This window comes from Citrus clementina, unplaced genomic scaffold (genome assembly GCF_000493195.1).
Source record: "Citrus clementina cultivar Clemenules unplaced genomic scaffold, Citrus_clementina_v1.0 scaffold_1, whole genome shotgun sequence".
In the NCBI taxonomy this organism is placed as follows: Eukaryota; Viridiplantae; Streptophyta; class Magnoliopsida; order Sapindales; family Rutaceae; genus Citrus; species Citrus x clementina.
The window spans coordinates 26,363,790-26,387,052 of record NW_006263303.1 but is presented as its reverse complement, the minus strand read 5'-3'; the positions used below and the strand labels follow the sequence as shown (position 1 = coordinate 26,387,052).

The following is a 23,263-nucleotide window of genomic DNA, read 5'->3' as shown; positions in this document are numbered from 1 at the left end:
TTACTCAAAACAATTATTTATTCAATAGTCTGATGATGTAAACACGTGAAACATTCTGAAGAGAAGTTACTGTGGCATTGGTTGGGAAAGTGATTCCATTATCGGATCGAAGACAACAGTTGAATGATTTGCAATGTGCAAGCTGAATTGGCCTCCTTTTTCACTCACGTCAATCTTATCTATCCCTTGTGGAGCTTTCATCTCAAAAGATGTCACCAGTTTTGCAATCACAAGCCCCAAGATTGGTAATGCAAGTATGATTCCAGGGCAGCTTCGCCTTCCCACGCCAAAAGGCAAGTACCTGAAGTCAACTTTGCCACCACCAGCAACAGCATCAATATTACATTCCTCTTCCAAGAATCTCTCTGGCCGAAACTCCTCAGGTTTTTCCCACCATTTGGGGTTGTTTGCTAGCCACCATGCATTCACCACAATTTTGGACTCTTTAGGAATTGTGAAGCCTCCAAGTTTTGCTTCTTCTAGATTCATATGTGGCACCAACAACGGAATTGGAGTGTGTAATCTTAGTACCTCTTTTACTGCGGCTTGCAGGTACGGTAATTCATGCAGGTTTGATTCTGTGACCGGATTTCCTTTAAGGACTGTCGAGATTTCACGACGGATCTTCTGTTGAACCTCTGGGTGATTGACTAACTCAGCTATTGCCCATTCCATGGACCATAGTGTTGTTTCTATTGCCGCCACATTTATGTTCTCAACAATGTAAATAACATTTTCTTCAGTGATCTCCCCTTTCATTTGAGCATCAATTATGTGATCAATGGCGCAGCTTATCTTGTGCTTCTCTCCATTGGCAGCCATGATTTTCCTGCAAGAAAAAAGAAAATGCAAATTAGAATTATCAAGTATGTACACTAATATCCTTTTGAGAATATTAAAAAGCCAAAAAAATGAAAAGAGTTCCCATGTGCAAATGTTCGCATGTTTTTAAAATAAAAAAGAGTTTTTTACCTTCTTTTCTCAACAAAATTGTTGTTAAAGAAAGCCAACCTCCTACTCTGCAAGTCTCTGCACTTGTTCAAGTACCCTCTTAAAAATGGCCTGAGCAAAGGAATAAAATCTCCATAATTGTACTCAAAACTTTGAGCCAACCGACTCCTTTCAGAATTAAACCTAGTTGCTTCAATGAACAAAGGATCCTCTTGTGACTCAAATTTTGCATCAAACATCATCCTATACATAATATTGTATAGCATGAGCTGCAAACGCTTCCTAATAACAATCCCTTTTGTGCTCACACTCTCATAATCATTTTTCAAGTCATGCACCACTAGGTCCATTTCCTGCTCCCACATGTCACTGTAATTGTGCACAACTTTATTGGTGAAAAATGGCAGTGTCATAATCCTACGCATTTTGCGCCAATGCTCACCATAAACAGTGAACACCATGTCCTGTCCATTGCCCGTGAAAATATCGAAAACCACGTTGCGTGGGCGGGATCCGAATTCTACACCTTGCGTGTGTAGTACTTGGGTAGCTAGGTCTGGCTCTGATACCACTATTAAATTTTTTGAACCAAGTTTTAGACGGAATACGGGGCCGTAAATTTGTGCCATTGATGCTAGTAACCTGTGGTTAAGGTCATTGCCAACTTGGAGCCAATTGCCAAATATTGGGATAGAGATAGGAGTTGGAGGGTAAAAGGCTTTCGAAGATTTTAAAAAGGATTTCAAAACGTATGCAATAAGAGGAACAAGAGGGAGAGTGATTGATATAAGATTTAAAGATTTGTTGAACGAAAGCAGTGAGATTGTGAGAAGGATGCTAAAGAATGAAATTGTAACAAGATTTGCCATGTTTGAAGAGAGGACGTGTTTGATTAATTTTGAATGTTGAAGGAGGGAAGCATGGGATTATATATGAATGGAGATGGTGGTTGGTGGGACTTGAGATGGTCGGTGCCCAATGGTTTCAAAAAAAAATCCATTGGCTTTTTTGAAAACAAGGTAGGAGGAGTCAGATTTTGTAGTTGTTGTGGTTAGGTGTAATGCCTCTCAAGGTAAACTTTCATTTCTCTTATTAATCCCAACTTGCTTAGCGTCAAACTAAAGCCTCCAATAATCAATAACTTTGGACGGCTCTATTCTTAATTAATTACGAACAAGTAAACCCTTGTTGGTTTCTTCTTTTGTCAATGCAAAATTACGTACACAAGTTTTTACATGTCATGCACCACTAAAGCTATATCACTTTCACATCGTCTCTTTGACAATTCCTCCCTCCACCCAAGTGCATGACGACTTATGTGAACGAGAACGAGAACAACTCACCAAGTAGGCTTATTTTTTGGAATTAAAAAGATGTTCGTCAAAAACTATGAATATGATTTACAAATGCGGTTTCACAAGGAAAAAAAAATGAGGAGTATAGTGTGTGAACTAGATTGGATACATTGCACGCGTTTAAACTATATTAGATATTTGATTTGTAGACAAAAGGGTTGGACGAGAGCATACATAATTAATAAATTCAAATTTCATTAAAAAGTTTTCAAATTCATCGTATATGATGAGAATGATTCTAAATGATGACTTTCTATATATGTAATGTAAGTGGTTTAATTATTTAAGATTTTCACCTTCTTAAAGAAAAACAGTTGGATTATTGACACCCTTTCATAAACCTTATAAAACTCCTATTCTATCTTAATTATATTAAAGAACATAATAACTTTAATTAGATTTCTATACTTTCTTTAACTATTTACACCTCTACAACTACACTACTGTTTTCCATATATATATATTGTTTCTTTACAAACACTTTGCATTCTAATTAATGTAATTCTACTAATAAATTCTTACTCTTATCACTCGACTCATTCATATTTAATTTAACATATAATCTTAAAAGAATTTTTTTTTTATTTTTCTTCCTTTTTTATGTTAAAAAAATTAAAAGTTATCTACCTAAGTCCACTTTTTACTCTAATTAATTCAAATATACATGATTTTTTTCAGTTAAACATATATGATTTGTTCATTCAAAATTTTGATTTAGAAATTATAATTGGAGTTGAACAGAAGAAAAGGAAAGAAAAAATAGAAAAAGGATATTTCTAAAATGAAAATAGGTCTTGACAACGGGGGGTTTTATAAGAAATTCTAGAGGTGCGAATAGTCCCTGTCAAATAAAAAATTAGATTCGAATAGAAAATGTGGCCCAACTAAAGTGGAGTCCAGTCGAGTAACGCTTTGGGCTAAAAATTAATGAAAATCTGAATTTAAGGATCTGATTCGTACAAAATCCTTTAGAGAAGGGAGCAGGAAGCGTTAGAGTGCTGCTATTTACCCAAATTTGCGTCTCGAAAAACAAAACGCATCGTTTGGTTTTTTCTCTCCACACGTGTTGCTTTATTTACTTTCCACTTAACTTTCACTTTTACTTTCAAAAGCAAAGCAAAGGAAATAAGTGCGCATAGCTGAAACGCAGCAAATGAAATAAATGCTGCACGTTGACTGTCTTTTTTTTTTACATAAAACAACTAAAAAAACACGTGCTTCAAAAGTAAATAGCAATCAAATTATTAAACGGTGCGTTTTGTCTTTCGAAGAGCAAATTCGAGGGACAAATTCGGGGTAAATAGCTTTTTCCATTTAAGTTTAACATCGTATTTGTTTCGCTAGTGAAAGCTCTCAAATTTTCTCTAGTGAAATTCTTTCTGTGTAAATCAAGTGCATTTTTTTTTCATTTATTTACTAAACTTTAAGCCCATCTCTCTCAACTTTTTTTTATTAAAATTATTGATTAATAAGAATTCAGAAAAAATACAATTCATAGAAAGTATCCAATTTTTTAGCAATATACAATTCTACTGAATCGATAGTTTGTATTTGTTAGACTACCCAACAAACTCCTACTCATTTACAACACGCCAATACAAGTCATATAAAAGTCAAAACAGCTTCAATTTTGCCGAAATCATTTAAAAATGAGAAAAAAAAGCGGGCCCCAACGGCAACAAGCATGCAGATGAGGTGGCATGATATGATTGGACCAAATGGACTCTGAAGAGAAAGTCTGACTGTGTGAGTAAGGCAAAAGAGTAAGCATAAGCCCAAATTCATTTTGGTTTCCAACCAAAAGAGGCGGAGCATTCAATCAGTGAGTCCCCTCGTTTCCATCGCCAACTGCCCCTTCAAAATCTCAAACTAAAATCTCACAAGTCTCATTGTGCTGGTGGCTTTCTTGCTTGGATTCAGATCCTACCTCTACGCACGCAATGGACGCCTCCATGACCATGTCCAAATCTGTCACCACCACTTCTCCCGTACGTCATTTTTTAATTTCCAACCCCTTTGTTCATGTAAATTTATTATCGATTGATCGATCGATTGGTTTTTCAGGGATTGTTTGTTGGGAGGGGCAAGGGGATTTTGAGAAGTTCGCAATGTAGCTTTATGGTGGGGAGCAGGACGGTGAACTTTCCGAGGCAAGTAGTGGCTGGAGTTGGCGGTAAGTTAAAGAGGCGTTGCAGTGGCGGCGGAGCTCTCAAAGTGACGTGTCGTCAGGAGAAAATCCTAGTGGCCAATAGAGGAGAGATTGCTGTGAGGGTTATCAGGACGGCTCATGAAATGGGGATACCTTGTGTTGCTGTTTACTCCACCATCGATAAGGATGCCCTTCATGTTAAATTGGCGGATGAATCCGTTTGCATTGGTGAAGCTCCTAGTAGCCAATCGTAAGTGGGGATGTCCATACATGCACACATGCATGCATCCCTATCATTTTGTTCTTTTCCATGAGTCTCGAGTGTAGTTTTTTTTTTTAAATCCATTTGGCTTTTTTTTTTTTTAACAGGTATTTATTGATTCCAAACGTACTGTCTGCTGCTATTAGCCGAGGATGTACAATGTTGCATCCTGGATATGGATTCCTTGCTGAGAATGCTGTTTTTGTTGAAATGTGCAGAGAACACGGAATTAACTTTATTGGTCCCAATGTAAGTCATCAAAATCAGGGATCCATACAATGACAATAGAAAATGTAATATTACTCCTTGTTCTTTGAATAAATTTGCTCTATTGTTATTTCAAATTATTAGTATGTAGCATATTTAGTTTAATGTAGCATTCTGAGTTAAACATCTTGTAAGTAGTTAAATATGGAGAGCATGGGGGGGGGGGGGGAGGGGATTCTACAAAACAAAGCTGGTGTCAGGAATGAATTTTGTATTCATGTTTAGCTCATAAAGGATTTACTAAAACTGATGCTTAAAGGTATCTCTTGCTCCTGTATTTGGTAAATAAAATTAAAATAAAAAAGCATTTGAATTTTTGGTTTGGCAGCCTGACAGCATCCGCATTATGGGCGACAAGTCAACTGCTAGGGAAACAATGAAGAATGCAGGTGTTCCTACTGTCCCGGGTAGTGATGGATTGTTACAGGTATCACACTTTCCACCAAATAGTGACAAAAGTGATTTTGCATATTTTTGGTTAACATTGTTGTGTTAATTGTCATTACAGAGCACAGAAGAAGCAGTCAAGCTAGCCGATGAGCTAGGATTTCCTGTGATGATCAAGGTCAGTGGTTTCCTCTCTGAACAATTTGTGCCTTGTTCTGGCTACAGCCATTGCCTCTACATAACTGATGCAGAATAGATTTCAGTGTTTTCTGAAATATATTGTTCTTGATCAGTACTCCATTTGTTAGGATAAATTCTAGAAAATGTAAAACCTTATGAGAGATTTGTGGAAATGGATTTGCGGAGACTCAAATTTCTGATCTTGTTCTTAGTACTTATAAGCAATCAAATGAAACACAAGACAAACTTTAGTTCTTTCAATTGCATTGATTTGAAACCTGTTTTATGTTTTTTAGGCAACTGCCGGTGGTGGAGGACGTGGAATGCGTCTTGCTAAAGAACCTGGTGAATTTGTTAAGTTGCTTCAGGTTTGGCCCTTAATTTGAGCTGTTCCCATGAGGTTATTCCAGGGACTCCCATTTATTTTGCAATTTCTTGTAATATTTTCTCTCTAGCTGTTAAGCACAATTCTTTTCCAACATGCAAAATTTGTCTTAGTGTTTTCTAGGTGTCCAAGTCCAGCAGGGGAATATCTTTCTTTTTTTTTTTGGGTATAATCTTTTTGGATTGAGCTTATATCATTATATTAACAAGCATATGTTTTTCCTATTTGATATGAAACTGGTAGCTGATGCAATTTGCTTGCTTATTACTTACGAGTACCCAGTTGTTCTGGTGGTAGAAGACATGCTGGTCCAATATGCTGGATCTTTGTAATATGTTAGTTGCCCAACAAAGAGATTTAATGCTAGGATTGTTTAAAAAAATGGCTAAATTTAGGTATTAGGAGGATGGAAAGACTTTGATGTGGGTTGGATTGGGTATGATATAATATTAATGATTTTTTCAAAATTTTAAGAGGGAATAATGATGGAAAGAATTAAAAGCTGAAAAACCAGAAAAAAAAACATGACAAAAATATACTTTTTTTACCCTTTCAAAGATAGATGAATTCCCAAGAATGAAGTAGCATTTCCAAATTATGCCATTTGCCTCTTGGAAAGAGATAATATCAATTCTATTTAATAATACCAATTCAAATATTTGACTATATTCATGTCTGTAATTTTCTTCCTTTCTCAAAATTGCGAAGTATGGCAACACCCCCCCCCCCCCCCCCCCAAAAAAAGTTAATTTAATACTTGATCTGTTGTATAATTTGAAGTCGGTCCGGATTCTTGCTCAAGAAAGTTCTCATGCCCGTACCAATAGTTTGCTTCCATGTGTTAGTGTTTCATTCATGTTCTTATTGAACCTGATACTCTTGTTGAACAAGGATACGATTTTTCCAAATTTTGATGTCATAGCAGTGACTGCCATCCCACTTGCTCAATTTATTTTATATCATTTAAATCTTACTATTTCAGTTTTCTAGAAAAGCTTATATGCATTGTATGAGTGATGTTTGCTATAAGTTGATTGTGTGTATTTTATTTGTTTCACAGCAAGCTAAGAGTGAAGCTGCCGCTGCATTTGGAAATGATGGAGTTTATTTGGAAAAATACGTTCAAAATCCAAGACATATTGAATTCCAGGTAATTAGTGTTCTTAAAGTGTTATCTTTGTGATTAGCGTTTTATTGAAAAAATTGCACCAATGACCTACGGAAATTATACAGTCTAAGCCATAGAAAGAGAATGACCAAAAATTGATTACTTCTAAGGAAACTTAGAGGACACATTTTAGCTGAGTTTTCTTCCTGACAAATAACATTGTAGCAGGCTTACTCAGGGTTAGGTTTTTACACAAAAGGACAAATTTTGAAAAATGCTTTTGTCCCTAGAAGGGTACACATTCATGATAGTGGCATATGGGTGAAATGGGCAATTATGAAACCAAAAGTTTTCATTTGAGTTGATTATAGAGTACCTCAGAAACTGAAAATAGTTTTATATCACTGGAATTGGAAAAGAAGTAAAGTCATGTAGTATTCAATCTCGTCAATGTATAAGGTGTTAACACATTTTCATGTTGAATTGTAACATACTGTTGGCGTAGAACAACATTTTTTCCCCCTCTCTTCTAATTTATTCTGTAAAAAATCATCCTGAATCATTTTGTCACTACAGGTTCTTGCTGATAAATATGGCAATGTTGTCCACTTTGGTGAACGTGACTGCAGCATCCAGGTAATTGAAATACACACACACACAGAGATCAAATTATGATTTTCAAGCCACTACTTGAAATTACTCGGCATGAGTACAATATTTGACCAAATAAAGTGGATTAATTAAAATGAAAATAGATTCTGCTTTTCTCCCTTATTTCATCTTGTAGAAGAATGGACTTGCATTCATTTACCTGGAGTTCTCATACAACCCTAAGCATGTTCTGGTGTTAAGTGAAGTGTCTACTCTGTATATTTGAATTAAAACCTTCAGGCTTGAGAATTATTTTATTTTTGGGAGCTCTTTCTTTTCTCATATCATTACTTTTGTCATTTCATCTTGTTGGAAAACTAGCTTATTGAAGTGACCAGTGCTGTTGAATATGACTTATTCAGAGACGTAACCAAAAGCTTTTGGAAGAAGCTCCGTCTCCTGCATTGACCCCTGAACTGCGGAAAGCCATGGGTGATGCAGCTGTTGCAGCAGCAGCATCCATTGGTTACATTGGTGTCGGAACGGTTGAGTTTCTTTTGGATGAAAGAGGTTCCTTCTACTTCATGGAAATGAACACTCGTATCCAGGTAGTCTAAGTGCTAGGGTTATGCTTCTGAATACTACTGAATACATTGTTGTTATAACTCTCTGCACATGGGATTATTTATAACACCTACTAAATATCATTTTTCCCTTTTGAGAAAAACTCAGGTTGAGCATCCTGTGACAGAAATGATTTCCTCTGTTGACTTGATTGAGGAACAAATTTATGTTGCAATGGGAGGAAAACTCCGCTACAAACAGGTATCCAGAAAGGGATATTTTCAAAGGAAGAATAAAAATAAATACTCACCATAGGCCGTTCTTTTTAAGCTTTTGCTGGGTTTTTTTTCACTTACAGGAAGATATTGTGCTCCAAGGACATTCAATTGAATGCCGTATCAATGCAGAAGATCCTTTTAAAAACTTCCGACCTGGGCCAGGTATGTTTGTATAACATGTATATTGCACACTGAATGTGTGCAGTGTTTGTGTGCGTGTCTCTTTTGTAGTTGGCACCTCTTGTGCCAGGTTTCCTCTTTCTTTATGGTTTCCAAACTTGTCATACCTGTTTGGACAATAGATGAGGTTTGCCAATCGAATGAAATCTCTTTTCATTCATTTAGTATGTATCCGAGGCTAAATGATTTCACTGTGAAACAACAGTGGCTTTTACCCTTTTTGCCTGTTTCATTAGGTTTATGTTCCTTCACATATTCTTTTTCTCTCTGTTTGGAATCATAGTGCATCCATGCATGTCTATTCACCAACAAGGTTTTCAGAAACTCGAGAGAAAGTATAAACTTTGAAAAGACATGAAATAGTTTGGGAGAGTCCTTTTTCTCACTTTCTGCAAAATACTCATTCTTCTTTGAACACAGGGAGAATAACAGCATACTTGCCAGCTGGTGGCCCATTTGTCAGAATGGATAGCCATGTTTATCCTGATTATGTGGTTCCTCCAAGCTATGATTCTCTTCTTGGAAAGGTTTGCCATATTCTTCCCTCTACATGTATTTGTTTTTGCTTGGTGGCTTGGCGTATGTATGAGTGGTTTATTTCATCATCTGCAGACATGGCATGCTATTTTGTATGGGTGTATTCACAAGAGGAATACCCATTGGTTCCGTGAATTGTGTATTTTGTCAGATAATACAAAGGAGAGTTTCGTTTGAGGGGTTAGGTATCAGCATTTCAGTAGGTTTGCACTCAATTATATAGTCTATGGATTAGAATATTAATCCACTGGTGGTAGCTTCTGTGTCTGTCCATGAGGGTTTGATTAGAATTTCTTAACTGGTGAATAAAATTTTGTCATCTTTCTTAGGGATGGCCGCTCTATATAGACTGGAAAATGCCTGAAATCATGTTTTATTAATCCCAACTACAACGAGACCTCAAACCAACTGGAACATAATAGTTTCTGATTAGTAAAAATGTGTACTATTTAAGTTGCATTTTCAACCATAAGTTTAAAATGTCTTTACCCTGAACAATGGACATTTATGACAAAATGAGAAACAGAAAGTGGACGAGAGAAATGTGGAATATATATTATGGCCTGGGGCTTAAAAGTGAGAGATTTATGCATGATAGACATTTTTACTCTGATATCTTATGTTGTCTTTTTTGAAATTTTTCGTGTATACGAGTCTAATACAGTACAAATTAGTAATTTCCATTTACATTAGAAATATTTTTCTTTTAGTCCTTTTCACCTGGTGCTGCGTAGGCATTTTCTGGATAACTTTTCTTTATCTTGCAGTTGAACTCTACAGCTACTGTGCTAATTTCATCAAATGAAGTTACCATGCTAATTTTTATTACTCATCTAATTTGAACGTACAAGTTTAACATGGTCTTCTTACTAATTGGGAAAATATTTCATTGTAGCTTATTGTATGGGCTCCAACTAGAGAAAAGGCAATTGAGCGCATGAAAAGGGCTCTTAATGACACTATTATCACAGGTAAAGTCTACATACTTCAGAAATAAGTGTCTCAAGTTATGCGCTTCTTACAGAAACAGGATAAATTACAAAAAGCAATTTTATTATCATGCATATAATAATTGAGTGTGGAAATTTGACATGGGCCGTCTTGGGCTCATTTGACACTATACGCCTGTAAAACAATTATCTTACCTGGTAGAGTCATGGCCTTTTCTACATTGCATTGTGGTTCACCACTCAGCAACCTTTAAAATTTGAGTTTTGTTTCATCTGAACTCACAATCTATCATATTTCCGTGTCTCATAACATTGTTTGAACTATTTCCAGGTGTTCCTACAACCATCGAATACCATAAACTTATCCTTGATGTTGAGGTAAGTAAAGCTATTATATACAAGTCTTGTGCATCTTCTATGTAAGACCACCACTTGTTTCAGTTTTAAACTGTTGGATCTTCCTAATTTTCCAAATTTTTCTACAGGACTTCAAAAATGGGAAGGTTGACACTGCGTTCATTCCAAAACATGAACAGGAGTTGCAAGCAGTAAGAAACCAATGACCCTGAACATAAATATTCCTATCCTTTGTTTTCCATTTCTAACCATTCCTTTTTCTACACAATTAAAGCTGTTTGAGGAAACTCTTGAGAAATGAGATGAACTGGACCGATATTTCCACATCTTGCACATCTACAAGCCACATTTTTAGTTTTTATCAATGATGTAAAGTTTTTGGGACTCCTATGTTCCTAAAAGTTGAAACATAACATACGGATGAATTTTGTTTTACATGCCCCAATTTCTTATAAACATTCTGTTACCATAAACGACTACCTCTCCCCAATTCATTTTGATCTTTTGCATGTATGCCTACAGCCCCAGAAGATTGTTTTGGCAACAACTCCAAATGAAATGGCTGGTGCAACTGCTTAGATGAGTCTCTTCTGGAATTGCAACCACTTAACAGCTTTGGTCAGTCAAAGTCAAAGGCCATGACTCTTCCTCATTACACTTACTGGTACCATTAACCACATTGGGTGTTGTCATTTTTCTAGGAATACTGTAAAATAGTATATTCGGTGCATAAACTCTTAGTGATTTACTGATTTTGATGGTGGTGATGAGTGTTGTCTTAATTTTATGGAGCCGAAAGATGTAATTAGGGGTTAGAAAGATGTGATAAATAACCAGAGCTTAGAAACTGTGATAAATAACCAGAGCTTAGAAACTGGGTAGTGGGTTTTTCAGTAATTTTCTTTTTTTTTTTCACAAAAATAATTGTATTGTTAAATAAACTTCTGTGGTTTTTTAAGTGGCAATCAGTTTGAATGTTGATAATTGGGTGGTTGCTTAAATTGTTGCCGTGGTACCCTTCAACTGTTGCAAGGTAACTGGATCCTTGTTATTAATGTTTGGAGAAAGTCTTAGTAAAATGATTTCGACAGGACCATAGTTCTCTCGAAATCATAATATATGTAAGTGGTCAAATTTTTAAAATAAATGTAACAAGATTTTATTGATCAGGCGAGTGGATGATTTGGTACGCCATCTCGCTAAAGATTTTTATTTTTTAATATTTGAATAGGCTGATTTCAATCACAACCTATAAGCATCAATATGACAATATTTTGCTTTTAAAATTCTTAATTTAAATGCACTAACTTGCAACCAATCAGAGCTTGCCTTCAAATCAAATCTATGCCACTTTCGTTGGTGCTTTGATTAATTTTCCATTTCTTAATAGTATTAATGTATCATAATGTCAAATTGTTTTGGCGTGTTTTTCTACAAAATAACATTTTTCCTTTTTCAATTTTATACTAGTGTCCATTGTCTTATTTATAAGTAAAAATTACACAAACATGCGCAAAAATCCATAGGTCTGAAAAAATAGGCGAAAGAGTTATAAATATAATCGATGATAATTATTGACTATATAGAAAATGCACAGTCATGTCTCCTTGGGTTCAAATCAAACATATTGCAAACTTTATAGTAACCAAAATCTCTTTACCCCATTGCAATATCCTTGCAATGCTATCTACTCTCTCTCTCTCTCTCTCCCTAGTTGTTGGCTCTACCAACTTATGCTCTGTAGTTTTATTTATTTAAAATTTTGCTCATGCCACGGTAACTCCGGCGGCGAAGACCGGCTGTGGCCGAGAGCAGGGGGAGGCAGAGTAATCAAGCTGTTTCCGGGCTTCGAATCCACAATTCTCTTTGAGATCATCATCACTTCTAATATGCTTGTCCCTGCATTCTGCGCTGCAAAAAGCATTCTCCCCTCTGCGTACGAGAGGGACATCGAATGTTTTACTATTAGTGACTCCAAAATTTTCTCAACAACTTAAAACTATGACACCACGTTTACAAACAACACTATACTGTATAAAAAATATATAAATGGCGTTGTAAATGTACGACCATAGCTTGAATTTGTATTTTCTTTCGTATAATGTTCTTATTGAATGCTTTGCAAGAAGAATTATTAAAAAAAAAAAAAAATCTTAAGTTATTTTCATGACATAAAGTCCCAAGAGAATGAACACCACACACGGTAGAAGGAAAAAGACTATTGGGCATTTCTGTATCAATTATTGGCATTTCACTGTCATGAATAATATAAATAAAAGGGAAAATATCTCTAAATTTGTGATCCACATAAAAGCCAGCCAAATGGGATTTTTGTTTTTGTTTTTATCAATAATAAATTTTCATTAAGAAGCACACCGACTTGTAAAATCGACATTGGCTTTTATATGAAACTAATGTGTACAAGGGGAATAATAAGAAAAAAATCTAATCGAGTTGAACTAAAATTTCTAATGATCTGAGTTTTTAACCGAACCAATACATGATTGATATTTGGGACAAGTGATTAAAATAATGAACAACATTAGTACTAATCACATGAGCTTCAATCTTGCAGTGAAAGAATAATGAATGTTTCCAGCAAATGCTGATGCAAATGAATCTGTGTATGACTTTGAAAGTTAATTGCATTTTCTTGGTCAAATAACTTCGTAAGGAAGTTAAAACGGCAGAAGAAAAAAAAAAAAAGGCAATAACTTCCATGAGCCGAGATCCTTGTACAGGAACAGCTAAGCAATTATTTGGACACATTTGATTTGGAAATCTCACAATTGAGAAAGAAAAAAAATTAAAAAATAAAGTAAAAGAAATGCAATTCTTTCAAGATATTGATGAGGAAATTCCTGTTGCTGCAAAAACACTCTTTTCAGTTTTCACAAAATGGAAACAGAAATTAAGAACAAAGAACTGATCACACTTGATTGAAAAGTTCTCTAAATATAAACTAGAAATATAAAAAATCTGCTAAAAATTAAAAATTAAGAAATATAATATCATTCATAATTCATCAAGAAAACGAAAACAAACTGCAGATTCAAGAACGCTGACCTGTACATGAAAACATCAAGTCCATGAAGCTTCTTGCAGCAAAGAAAGCAAGAACTGAGAAAATCCCGGCTCCAGAACTCTCTCTTGATTTCAAAACCAACATTCATGGGTGAAGAAGAAGCAAAGAACACACTGTCACTATCATCATCATCTTCCTCATCATCTTCATCAAAGAATACACGTTTGTGCACCAAATTGCTTCCAAAATGCGAAATAACACAAGTGTAACTCTCGGATAATTCGTCAACTTGACGACGGCCAAGATCATCGTTAATAATATTATCATTCATCGCAACTCTTGGCTTCTTAGCTGCTGCTGCTGATGAGCAAACAATAGGAACAGGCCTTGATGACGAAGATAAAATATTTTCATCTGATGGGTTGTTCGTCATCATGGCTGCCACTATACTGAGTCCCACAACACTAGTGTTTTGGAAAATTCTTGGAGATTTGTTTGGACTTAAACATGACGAAGCAGCAGCCAATGAATCTGCTAAATTCGTGAAAAGTGAAAGATTGATGGTGAGTTTCTTTTTGCCATTGAAGCCCTTCATTTTAGAGACTTGCAGCAGCAGCAGCAGCTCTTGTGAAGCTGCCTAATTTGAGATGATAATAAAGAGAGAAAGAAAGAGAGAGGAGGAAAAGTTTCTGCTCTCTCCCTATTCTCTAACTCATGCTGCTTCAACAGAATGGGAATATAAACAGTTCTATTTATGTGTGAGTTATAATAATATATTTGATTCTTTTTGTTTGCGTAATTATTGTTCTTTCATTATTATTATTATTATTATTATTATCGTTTATTATGATTTATTTTTTTTGCTTGTCTTTTTATATCTTGTTTTCTTTTTCCCCTTTTCAAGCATTGCCTCAAGAGTTTCATATAGTTGTTGATAGATAATTCGAGGAATAATTGAGATATAAAATTTAATTATCTTGTGCCCATGTCCACATTTTGTTTAAAGTATGTGTCAGTAGTTTAAAAAATGTGAACATATCACTAGATAAGGATGAATAAAGCTTGGTCCTCAGCAAATGTATTAATTATATCAATAACTATCATTTTCCGAAACTGTTGTAAATATGTGTCATATATATATATATATATATTTTATCACATCAGATGATATGGTAATTTGATTATTGTTTCTAAACTACAATATATATTATTATGGTTTGTACAACTCATTTGTAACTGTTTTCCAGAAGAAATTAAAAAAAAGTATTCTGAGTAAGTTTTAAGCTGTAATCAATTAAAATGAGTTCATTTTCTTAAATATTGTTTTAAGAGTTGGGATTATGTAATAAGCATATATATATATATATATATATATATATATATATATATATGTATATAATAATAATGACATATAAAACAGGAAATTGATATAAATAATAAGGTCTCAATAATGATTTTTCATCTTTACCTTATTAATTACAGAAATTTAAAAAAAAGAGAAAAAACTAAGTTTTACAAGGTCAAAGAATGCTGTGCATGTGTAAAGCATTGCCTTATTACATCTGTAAGGATTGTATTAAATTTTCTTGACATAGTCTAATTTCTTTCAAACTGGGATGAGCAGATAAAAATATTGTAATTAAAAAGAATAGTTATTTTACAAAGCATATATTATTGTATATTACAGAAATATCTTTTTAAAAAAAATTTACATGGAAAATTATATATATATATATATATATATATTAAAAAAAAGGGGTTTTCTTACATGTGCTTTCAATTAACAAAAGCATTCTAAGAAAAACAAAAAAAGCAAAAAGAAAATCTAGCAGGCCACCAATAGTAATAAAAATCACAGGGCAAGGCCAATCACTTGCATGAGAAAAAGTCATCATCTTAAGACAAGTGGGTGGAGACAAAACAAATCTCCCTACTACATACATAGTGCTCTTTCTTTTTCACAACTGTTTCCTATTGGAAATTACCAACTAATGCGTTTTTAAATTTATAAAATAATAAATCATGTCAATACTTGTAATTGTTGATCATGAAATTGAAATAAAATAACAACGCCTTATTTTATTTATTTAGAATTGTATAGCAGTCAGCCAATTTAAAAAAGCTTTAGGTGTTAAAAAAATTAATCACTGTGGGTACTTTCATTCATAGTGATCACTTGTCAAGATATTAGTAAACTATACACTATTAAAATTAATCTTGGACATGATGGCATCATCAAAATATTGAAATTTCTGTGATGTGACTCAATGCAACAAAAGTTTTCACGGCATTCTTGTGAGGCTTTTGAGGACCAAAGAAAAAGAAGAAGATAGCCAAATCAATTATTTATTTATTTTTTTAAAAAAAGGTGACAGCTACTCAACTTTATTTCATCCAATAAAAATAATGTGTTTGCTATCCAATTTTATTTTTGTCCAAAACTGCCTTTTTTTTTTTCCCCTTGTTTAAGTTCAAACAACATAATGCATATTCCCAATTCAAAACTAGGAAGATACCAATACGTGTCTTTGCTAAAATTTTGAAAGTATTTCTATATAAAAATTTTCAAAACATATAAAAGTATGTCTAGTACTTCATTTTATATTTGAAACTAATTAATTTTAAGCTTAAAAATCACTAAAAACATATGTTGTGCTATATTTTAATAGCAATAATATCACAAATTAAAAAAATAGTACTACTTAACATTCATATTTAACCTTTATTAAATTCCAATTTGAAGTATAACTCATCAGGACTTCAATTTTAACAATGGGATAAAAAAAGATGAAATGGGGATGTGTCTCCTTTTAAAAGCTAAGGGGGGTATTTGTACGATTCTGAAATTACTTTACAAGAATTGAATTTTCACTAAATAATAAGGGGAAGGGGAGTAGTGTATTTTTCTGTAGAAAGTTTATGAGAACAACCACGGGCCCATGCTCTTCTACATTTGGGCCAATTGGGCCTACACCAAAAGCTCTTCATTAACAAACTCAAACTCCAAGCATAAAGATTCTGCCATTAGTTTCTCTTTTTTCTCTCTGCAAAAAGTTCAAAAAAATAAAATAAAAATGGAAACTTTTTCTCTCAGCCTGCATGGCTCTTTCAAATTCAAGCGTTTTAACGTTCCCTCCCATCAAACCCATCCCAAAAATGGGGACTTGGCGCGAAAGGTACGATCTTTCTATTTCTTTTTTTGGGGCACTTATTTTGTATTATCCTGATAAATTTTCCAAATTTGTTGGGTAAGTCTGATGCATTATCAGCATTTGTCACTTTTCTTAAATCACACAGATAATTCGTTATAGGAAGCAAGAAGGTTTTGTTGATTGTGCTTCATTAGTTGAAGACTTAGGTAGGAAAAAGAAGCCTCATTTGGCACACCAGCTTGTAAATACGGTGAAATCTGAAGGGCTTTTGCCCGACAACTCTACTTTGTGTGCTTTGATGCTGTGTTATGCAAATAATGGATTTGTACTCGAGGCACAGGTGGTTTGGGAAGAGTTGTTGAGTAGTTCTTTTGTGCTTAGTGTTCAAGTATTATCGGATTTAATGGATGCTTATGGGAGGATTGGGTGTTTTAACGAAATAATCAGTATAATTGATCAAGTAAGTTGTAGAAATGCGGACCTATTACCTGAGGTGTACTCACGAGCTATCTCTTGCTTTGGGAAGCAAGGGCAGCTTGAATTAATGGAGAATACATTGAAAGAAATGGTTTCGAGGGGTTTCTCTGTGGATTCTGCCACAGGGAATGCCTTTATTATATATTATAGCAGGTTTGGTTCCTTGACCGAAATGGAGACTGCTTATGGCCGTCTTAAAAGGTCTAGACATCTTATTGATAAAGAAGGAATCAGGGCAGTGTCTTTCACTTATTTGAAAGAAAGAAAGTTTTTTATGCTAGGTGAGTTTCTGAGGGATGTTGGTCTTGGTAGGAAAGATTTGGGAAATCTTCTGTGGAACCTTCTGCTCTTATCTTATGCTGGAAACTTCAAAATGAAAAGCTTGCAAAGAGAATTTATGAGAATGTCTGAGGCCGGTTTCCATCCTGATCTCACTACATTTAATATAAGAGCTGTGGCCTTTTCAAGAATGTCTATGTTCTGGGATCTCCATCTTAGTCTTGAGCATATGAAACATGAAAGTGTTGGTCCTGATCTAGTGACTTATGGTTGTGTTGTTGATGCTTACCTGGATAAAAGACTGGGAAGAAACTTGGACTTTGGTTTGAGTAAAATGAATTTGGATGATTCTCCAGTTGTATCAACGGATCCCTACGTGTTTGAGGCTTTTGGTAAAGGGGATTTCCACTCAAGCTCAGAGGCTTTTTTGGAATTTAAGAGGCAGAGGAAATGGACATATAGGAAGTTAATTGCAGTATATCTCAAGAAACAACTTCGAAGAAACCAGATATTTTGGAATTACTGACTAGTTGCCTGCTGTCTGTATGGAGAAATAACCTGACCATTTACTAATGCTTACTTGTGAGAGCTTACTTTCAGTTCGAGGTGATTACACTTTGAATCAAAGAGCAACTCACATCTGTCTCGAATTCTTATATGACAAAGGTAGTTGTTTCTGCAAAGACATTGGTCTTCCTAAGTATTGCATGGTGTTTCCTGCATAATTTTTTTTTTAATTGTTTCGAAGAATAAATGTTACCAGGACCAATGCCTTTCTCTTATGGTCCAGATCTTTGATGGTTGTCCTTCCTTTGTCTCAAAAGCATTATGCTTCATTGAGTTGGACAGCAACCAGTGACACACTGGAGACTGGATGACATGATATTAGTGAAGTAGGATTCATTGATAAAGGAGACCACGGATGTTGGATAAAGGTAAGAAGGACATGTTACCTAGTTGTATATATTATATTCTTATGGAATGCCACATATTTGGAAGAGATATAAAGTTTATTCTCTTTAATGGACAAAATACTTATTGCTTACACCGTTTCATTCTTTGAACCCTTTATTGATCTTGTTGCTCATTGTTTATAGAATGACATTTTTGCAGGTCCTGCATTATAGCAAGAGAAGACTTGTTCACTTTGGTACTGCTCGTGCTAAAATTTTTTTTGTTACTGCTTTCTTTTCTTATAATATATCTCGAATCCCAATTCAGTTTTTTCAATCCTCAAAGAAGGATATCCATCTAAGAGGCAGATTATCCTGGAGAGTCAACTGCAGACTTCTGCTGTACCCTACTTCAGTCTTTTCTTTAGTTTAACATTTTCACATTTCCTACTTTATGTGATTGTCAATACTGCTTATGCAGAGTTATTGAAGTCATTCTTTTCAAGACATCAAAAATCAGTATAATGGTCTCACATTAAATCCAGCTACTTGACCATCTTTTAAAATCTGTTTATTTATGCTTATTAATTTATTAATGTTATTTTTTTATGTCCAGCAATATTAGTTTGGCATCCTTATTGAATGTAATCATCAAAGCTCAAAAGGTAATTGCAAAGTTAGAAAGTATAGCTGAACAGGAAGTATGTAATTTTGCTACCATACAATTCTTCTAGGATTTGACTATGACTAGTTTTGTTCAGCAGGAGAAACAATTGCAAACTTAGGACTTGATAAGAATAGCTGAGCAATTATCCTTCTATGTTGCTGAATCAGGTTTAACCTTTTGTTTTATCCCCTCTCTTCCATGCCCTGCCAAGAGAGTTAAACAAGAGTCAAGTGGTGTTTGGACTGAAATCTGGCTATGTTCAATTTTTAAAGAAGAAATATTTCATTTGTACTTTATATCTCCTTCCTGGAATAGATGTAGAGCTTGAACGGCTCCTTGAGCTATCTCCAGATTGCAGTGATTGAGAATCACTGATCAGTTCCTGACAAAGAAATTTTTTTTTATAAAAAAGCTTCAAAGGTTTGTAGTCTGGAGGTTTAAGAGTGATTTGGTTTCGTGTAATTAATTGATCTCCTGTGATGTCCTTAATAAATTACTTTTGAACAAATAGATTATTACTTGCATGCTTCATTTTTCTGCGGCACCAGAAAAGCAGAAACAATTTACATGATTGTTCTAGAATTTCATTTCTAATCAGATTTGCATAGATAGTCCATGAAATAAAATGAAAGATAGTTTACATTTTGTATTGGCAGCTCACCTGTACTGTGGAAACTTGACTATAACTTGGAGAAGACCCTGCTCCACTTGCAAGATTGACGGCAGGCATCGTTTCTTCAGCGAGTGCTCTCAATATGTTCAGCTTAGGTACCACAACCTTCCCAAGATCTGGCCTGTCTTTTCGTCTTAGCTCAGCACACTGAAGAGCTAGTTTGGCAAGGATTAATGCCTCTTCAACTGGCCAGTCAGGAACTGCGGGGTCGAGTGTCTCATCAAAAGTCCCATTTTCAATAGACCGTTCTACCTGATGAGCCAATCCCATTGGTGGCTTGGCTGTTATTATTTGTAGAAGTAGAATGCCTAGTGAGTAGACGTCAGATTTAACTCCAAGCATGCCCGTTTGCTGATATTCTGGGTCAATGTAGCAGAAAGTTCCTGCTGCTGAAGTCATGCGATACTGAGTTACGGAGTCAGCTACTGCTGGAGGGACAAGCCTGGCCAAGCCAACATCACTAATCTTGCTGACATAGTTACGGTCAAGAAGAATGTTTCCAGGTTTTAGGTCACGGTGCACAAGTGGTTCTGGCTTGGTCTGGTGCAGGAAAAGGAGAGCTGTGGCAATTTCAGCAGCTATTCGGAATCTTATTTGCCAAGGAAGAACAGGAGAGCCACCTCGACGGAAGAGACGGTCCTCTAAGCTCCCGTTAGCCATGTACTCATAGATTAGGCAGCCAAATTCTGGGCAAGCTCCTAGGAGGAGAACCATGTTTGGATGCCGTATGTTGCATAATACTTCAACCTGTATATTTTAGAATATAGAGGACATAAATAATTAAAGATAAGATGTACTCATAAACTAATGCAACATATTATTACTTAAAAAATTCTAAGTTTTAGTAAGTAAGCAGTTTAAAATTTGTTTTTTTTACTTCTTGCTGAAATTGTGATCGTCCTTGAGCTGCATCTGGACGTAGAACTTTTATCGCTACTGGTGTATGGTCCAGATAACTCTTGTAAACTGGTCCATAACCTCCTTCTCCAATCTTGCGAGAGTTTGAAAAATTTTCTGTCGCTTCTTCAATCTCCTCAATACTGTACTTTCTATACCTGAGATCAACTGTTAGAGAATTTAGCGCTGCCTTCCTCTCCTTAGCTTCTCTTAGGGCCTTAAATTCGACGTTCTTGCATTTTTGTGCTTCTAGTTCAGCAATCCTTTGGGCTGCTTCAGCTGCCTCGATTGCTCTTTTACACTTTGCTCTCTCCTTCTCTGCAAGTGCCAGTGCAGCTTCCTCTGCCATACGCGCGTCTTCTAATTTCTGCTTTTCTTCTAATTTCCAGCGATGAAGCTCCCTGGCCTACAATGATACATTGTTAGGTTGAATCTTTGAGGGCCTGTTTGATGAACTTTTAATATGCTTGAAGGAAATTTCAGCTCTCTATACCTTCTGTTTTGCTGCGAGTGCTTCCTTGCAGGCTGCGCTGTACATATCCATTGTTTGCCTGAGTTCTAGCCTGAGCCTCCTCATCTCAACTTCTACTTCTTCCTGTCATTTTATCAAGCAAATTAGAAATTCATGTTGTGTCTTGAGTTTACTTAACATAAACATAGACTCGTTATGTGCATGTTTATGCCTTTACCACGCTTTGGCTTTGTGATGACGATGACGTTCTCCCACTTTCCTGTGAGTATGACGAGAATTCATCGGGTGAAGAATTCCTATCTATTGACCTGCTTCCTGATTGCAATGAAACAAAGCTGCTGGACTCATAATCTGAGCCGGTTGAGAGCCAAGGGGTCATTCCGAAATCCATGTCATAAATCATCCGATCGGTACTTGGTCTTCCACTGCTCACAAATGATATGTCAGATTCCGGCAGTGAAGGCTCGTATTTAGGGATAGAGCCTTTGCCTCTTAAGAATGGCGATCTGTTGCAGTTTTTATCAGGTCAGCTGAGCTTCTACACCATTATTTACAGTTTTGATTTGGCAGCTGTTTTATTCTTACTTACTTGATTGGGACATCGTCATTAATCAGGCTGCTGGTTGTAGGTGGTGTTCGCTCAGCTGCAGAAATAGCAACTCATGTAAGTGATGTAAAACGTTAAAAATCTAGTTGAATTTTGCTGGTGTAGCTAGATACAGAAGCAAACTAACCTCGGGAACTTTGGCTATTGGTCATAGCTGATTCATACGAATCAGAACTGTGGCTGGGTTGTCTGGATTGGCTCTGCAGCTGACTACCTGGGGAAGCTCTTACCGGTACTGACGCGGTTGCAGATCGTACGGAAGAGATCTTTCCTTTGCCTATAACATAGACATTGCAGTAATCCGGAGCACCTTTGGACACATTACTTGGAATGTCTGCAGTTTTGAATCTTCTGTCAAATAAGGTTGTGAGATCAGCATTCAGAGGTTTCACATGCATGATACTAATTAATTAATTTTGTTACAGCATCAGAATCTTTATATTACTTGACGAATCCGGTTCTTGATGCTGCCCCGAGTACTAAAGTCTCGATTGTATGGGATGAAACATAGTCGATTAGAGCCTTCGCTATATCCGTGTCTTCTAGTACGATTTCTTTGCATTTGATCTTTTGCAAGTTTATAATAATCAAAGCACGATGTTAACAAAACACCAATAAATTTAAATTTTCAAGGGTTTTTTTTTTTTAAATAAAAAAAAAGGGCGACAAGGAAGCAGGACTCACTTCTTTTCTTGTACAAAAGCATCGAAATGGAACGAACAACTCTTTGGCTTGATTATCAACTTGTTGCTTGTATATTCTGGCAACCTCATTGTTAACCTTGGAGATGGCAACACTGTTCCCAGCTGCATGCATACATGAGAAAATGTTAATCGAAATCGAAACAAGGATACGGGCGAAAAAGAATAATAATAATAACAACAATGGTGATGATGAGAGAGAGAAACTCCTACATGGATTTGGAACGGAGGATACTCTTTGTTTAACATGAAGAAGAGTAAGATTCTGGCCTCTAGACAGAAGATGATCAACAGCCCATCTGAGGGCGTATTGGCTTCCCTTGTCCTTGTCAATGGCCACCGCAACTGCTTCTTCTTGTTTATCTCCATTCCTTCTAGCCATCGTAGTCTCCCGTTTCTTTCCCTTTTCCTCTTTGATGATTAGTGCACGCAGCTCTCTGATTCTTCTTGTTGAGCTCTAAGAAATTACTTAACATGAACACGAAATAAAAAAGTTGCGAGTGTTTGTTTTGATTACAACCACAGTTTTGTTTCGTGAGAAACGAACCCAACAATGTATTGTTCCTTAAATATTGTGTGAGAAACTAACCCAACAATGTATTGTTACTTAAGTTGTTTTGTCTTTCTCTAGAATTTTTAAATGCACGTCTCATGTTCTGTTATCATTCTCATAATCTGAGAAATAATAATAATAGCAATGTTAGCACGGTAGTTGGAAATTTCCTAACGCGGAACCCGAGTTTTTCTTTATTAGAGAGATAGTAAAACGAATTTTCAGATATTGGAGGAAACTAGATGAGATTGTTGAAATGAGAGAAATATAAAATGACATTAACTGAAATGGAAATAGATAAATTTGTCATTTGTTCAAATTAAAAATGATCTAATTCTCTTATTACATCTCAATTTTAACTATAAA

At 35.4% G+C, this 23,263-nt stretch overlaps 5 protein-coding genes across 5 annotated transcripts; 2 read left to right on the top strand and 3 right to left on the bottom strand.

Annotated features, from left to right (window-relative positions):
* Positions 1-32: 32 nt before the first annotated feature.
* On the bottom strand, positions 33-1,836 carry LOC18055509 (cytochrome P450 CYP73A100). The gene is made up of 2 exons (XM_024178714.1): positions 973-1,836; positions 33-829 (listed from the first exon to the last, which is right to left on the bottom strand). The coding sequence occupies exons 1-2, from the start codon at positions 1,818-1,820 to the stop codon at positions 67-69; spliced, it is 1,611 nt and encodes a 536-aa protein (XP_024034482.1). The 5' UTR covers positions 1,821-1,836; the 3' UTR covers positions 33-66.
* Positions 1,837-4,079: 2,243 nt separating this feature from the next.
* LOC18055508 (biotin carboxylase 2, chloroplastic) lies at positions 4,080-11,502 on the top strand. The gene is made up of 16 exons (XM_006453125.2): positions 4,080-4,294; positions 4,371-4,705; positions 4,825-4,966; positions 5,313-5,411; positions 5,493-5,549; positions 5,848-5,919; positions 6,997-7,086; positions 7,621-7,680; positions 8,058-8,243; positions 8,368-8,460; positions 8,558-8,639; positions 9,078-9,184; positions 10,090-10,165; positions 10,476-10,522; positions 10,630-10,692; positions 11,024-11,502. The coding sequence occupies exons 1-16, from the start codon at positions 4,247-4,249 to the stop codon at positions 11,078-11,080; spliced, it is 1,614 nt and encodes a 537-aa protein (XP_006453188.1). The 5' UTR covers positions 4,080-4,246; the 3' UTR covers positions 11,081-11,502.
* Positions 11,503-12,050: 548 nt separating this feature from the next.
* On the bottom strand, positions 12,051-14,503 carry LOC18055507 (protein MARD1). The gene is made up of 2 exons (XM_006453124.2): positions 13,568-14,503; positions 12,051-12,433 (listed from the first exon to the last, which is right to left on the bottom strand). The coding sequence occupies exons 1-2, from the start codon at positions 14,119-14,121 to the stop codon at positions 12,268-12,270; spliced, it is 720 nt and encodes a 239-aa protein (XP_006453187.1). The 5' UTR covers positions 14,122-14,503; the 3' UTR covers positions 12,051-12,267.
* A 2,079-nt stretch (positions 14,504-16,582) lies between these two features.
* LOC18055506 (pentatricopeptide repeat-containing protein At3g42630) lies at positions 16,583-19,736 on the top strand. Its single transcript, XM_006453123.2, has 5 exons — positions 16,583-16,702; positions 16,824-18,100; positions 18,225-18,369; positions 18,548-18,584; positions 19,651-19,736. Exons 1-2 carry the CDS (start codon positions 16,601-16,603, stop codon positions 17,958-17,960), a joined length of 1,239 nt encoding a protein of 412 aa, XP_006453186.1. The 5' UTR covers positions 16,583-16,600; the 3' UTR covers positions 17,961-18,100; positions 18,225-18,369; positions 18,548-18,584; positions 19,651-19,736.
* On the bottom strand, positions 19,593-22,726 carry LOC18055505 (U-box domain-containing protein 51). Its single transcript, XM_024178076.1, has 8 exons — positions 22,552-22,726; positions 22,328-22,449; positions 22,089-22,210; positions 21,771-21,994; positions 21,254-21,351; positions 21,058-21,159; positions 20,545-20,970; positions 19,593-20,414 (listed from the first exon to the last, which is right to left on the bottom strand). Exons 1-8 carry the CDS (start codon positions 22,724-22,726, stop codon positions 19,632-19,634), a joined length of 2,052 nt encoding a protein of 683 aa, XP_024033844.1. The 3' UTR covers positions 19,593-19,631.
* Positions 22,727-23,263: the final 537 nt, after the last annotated feature.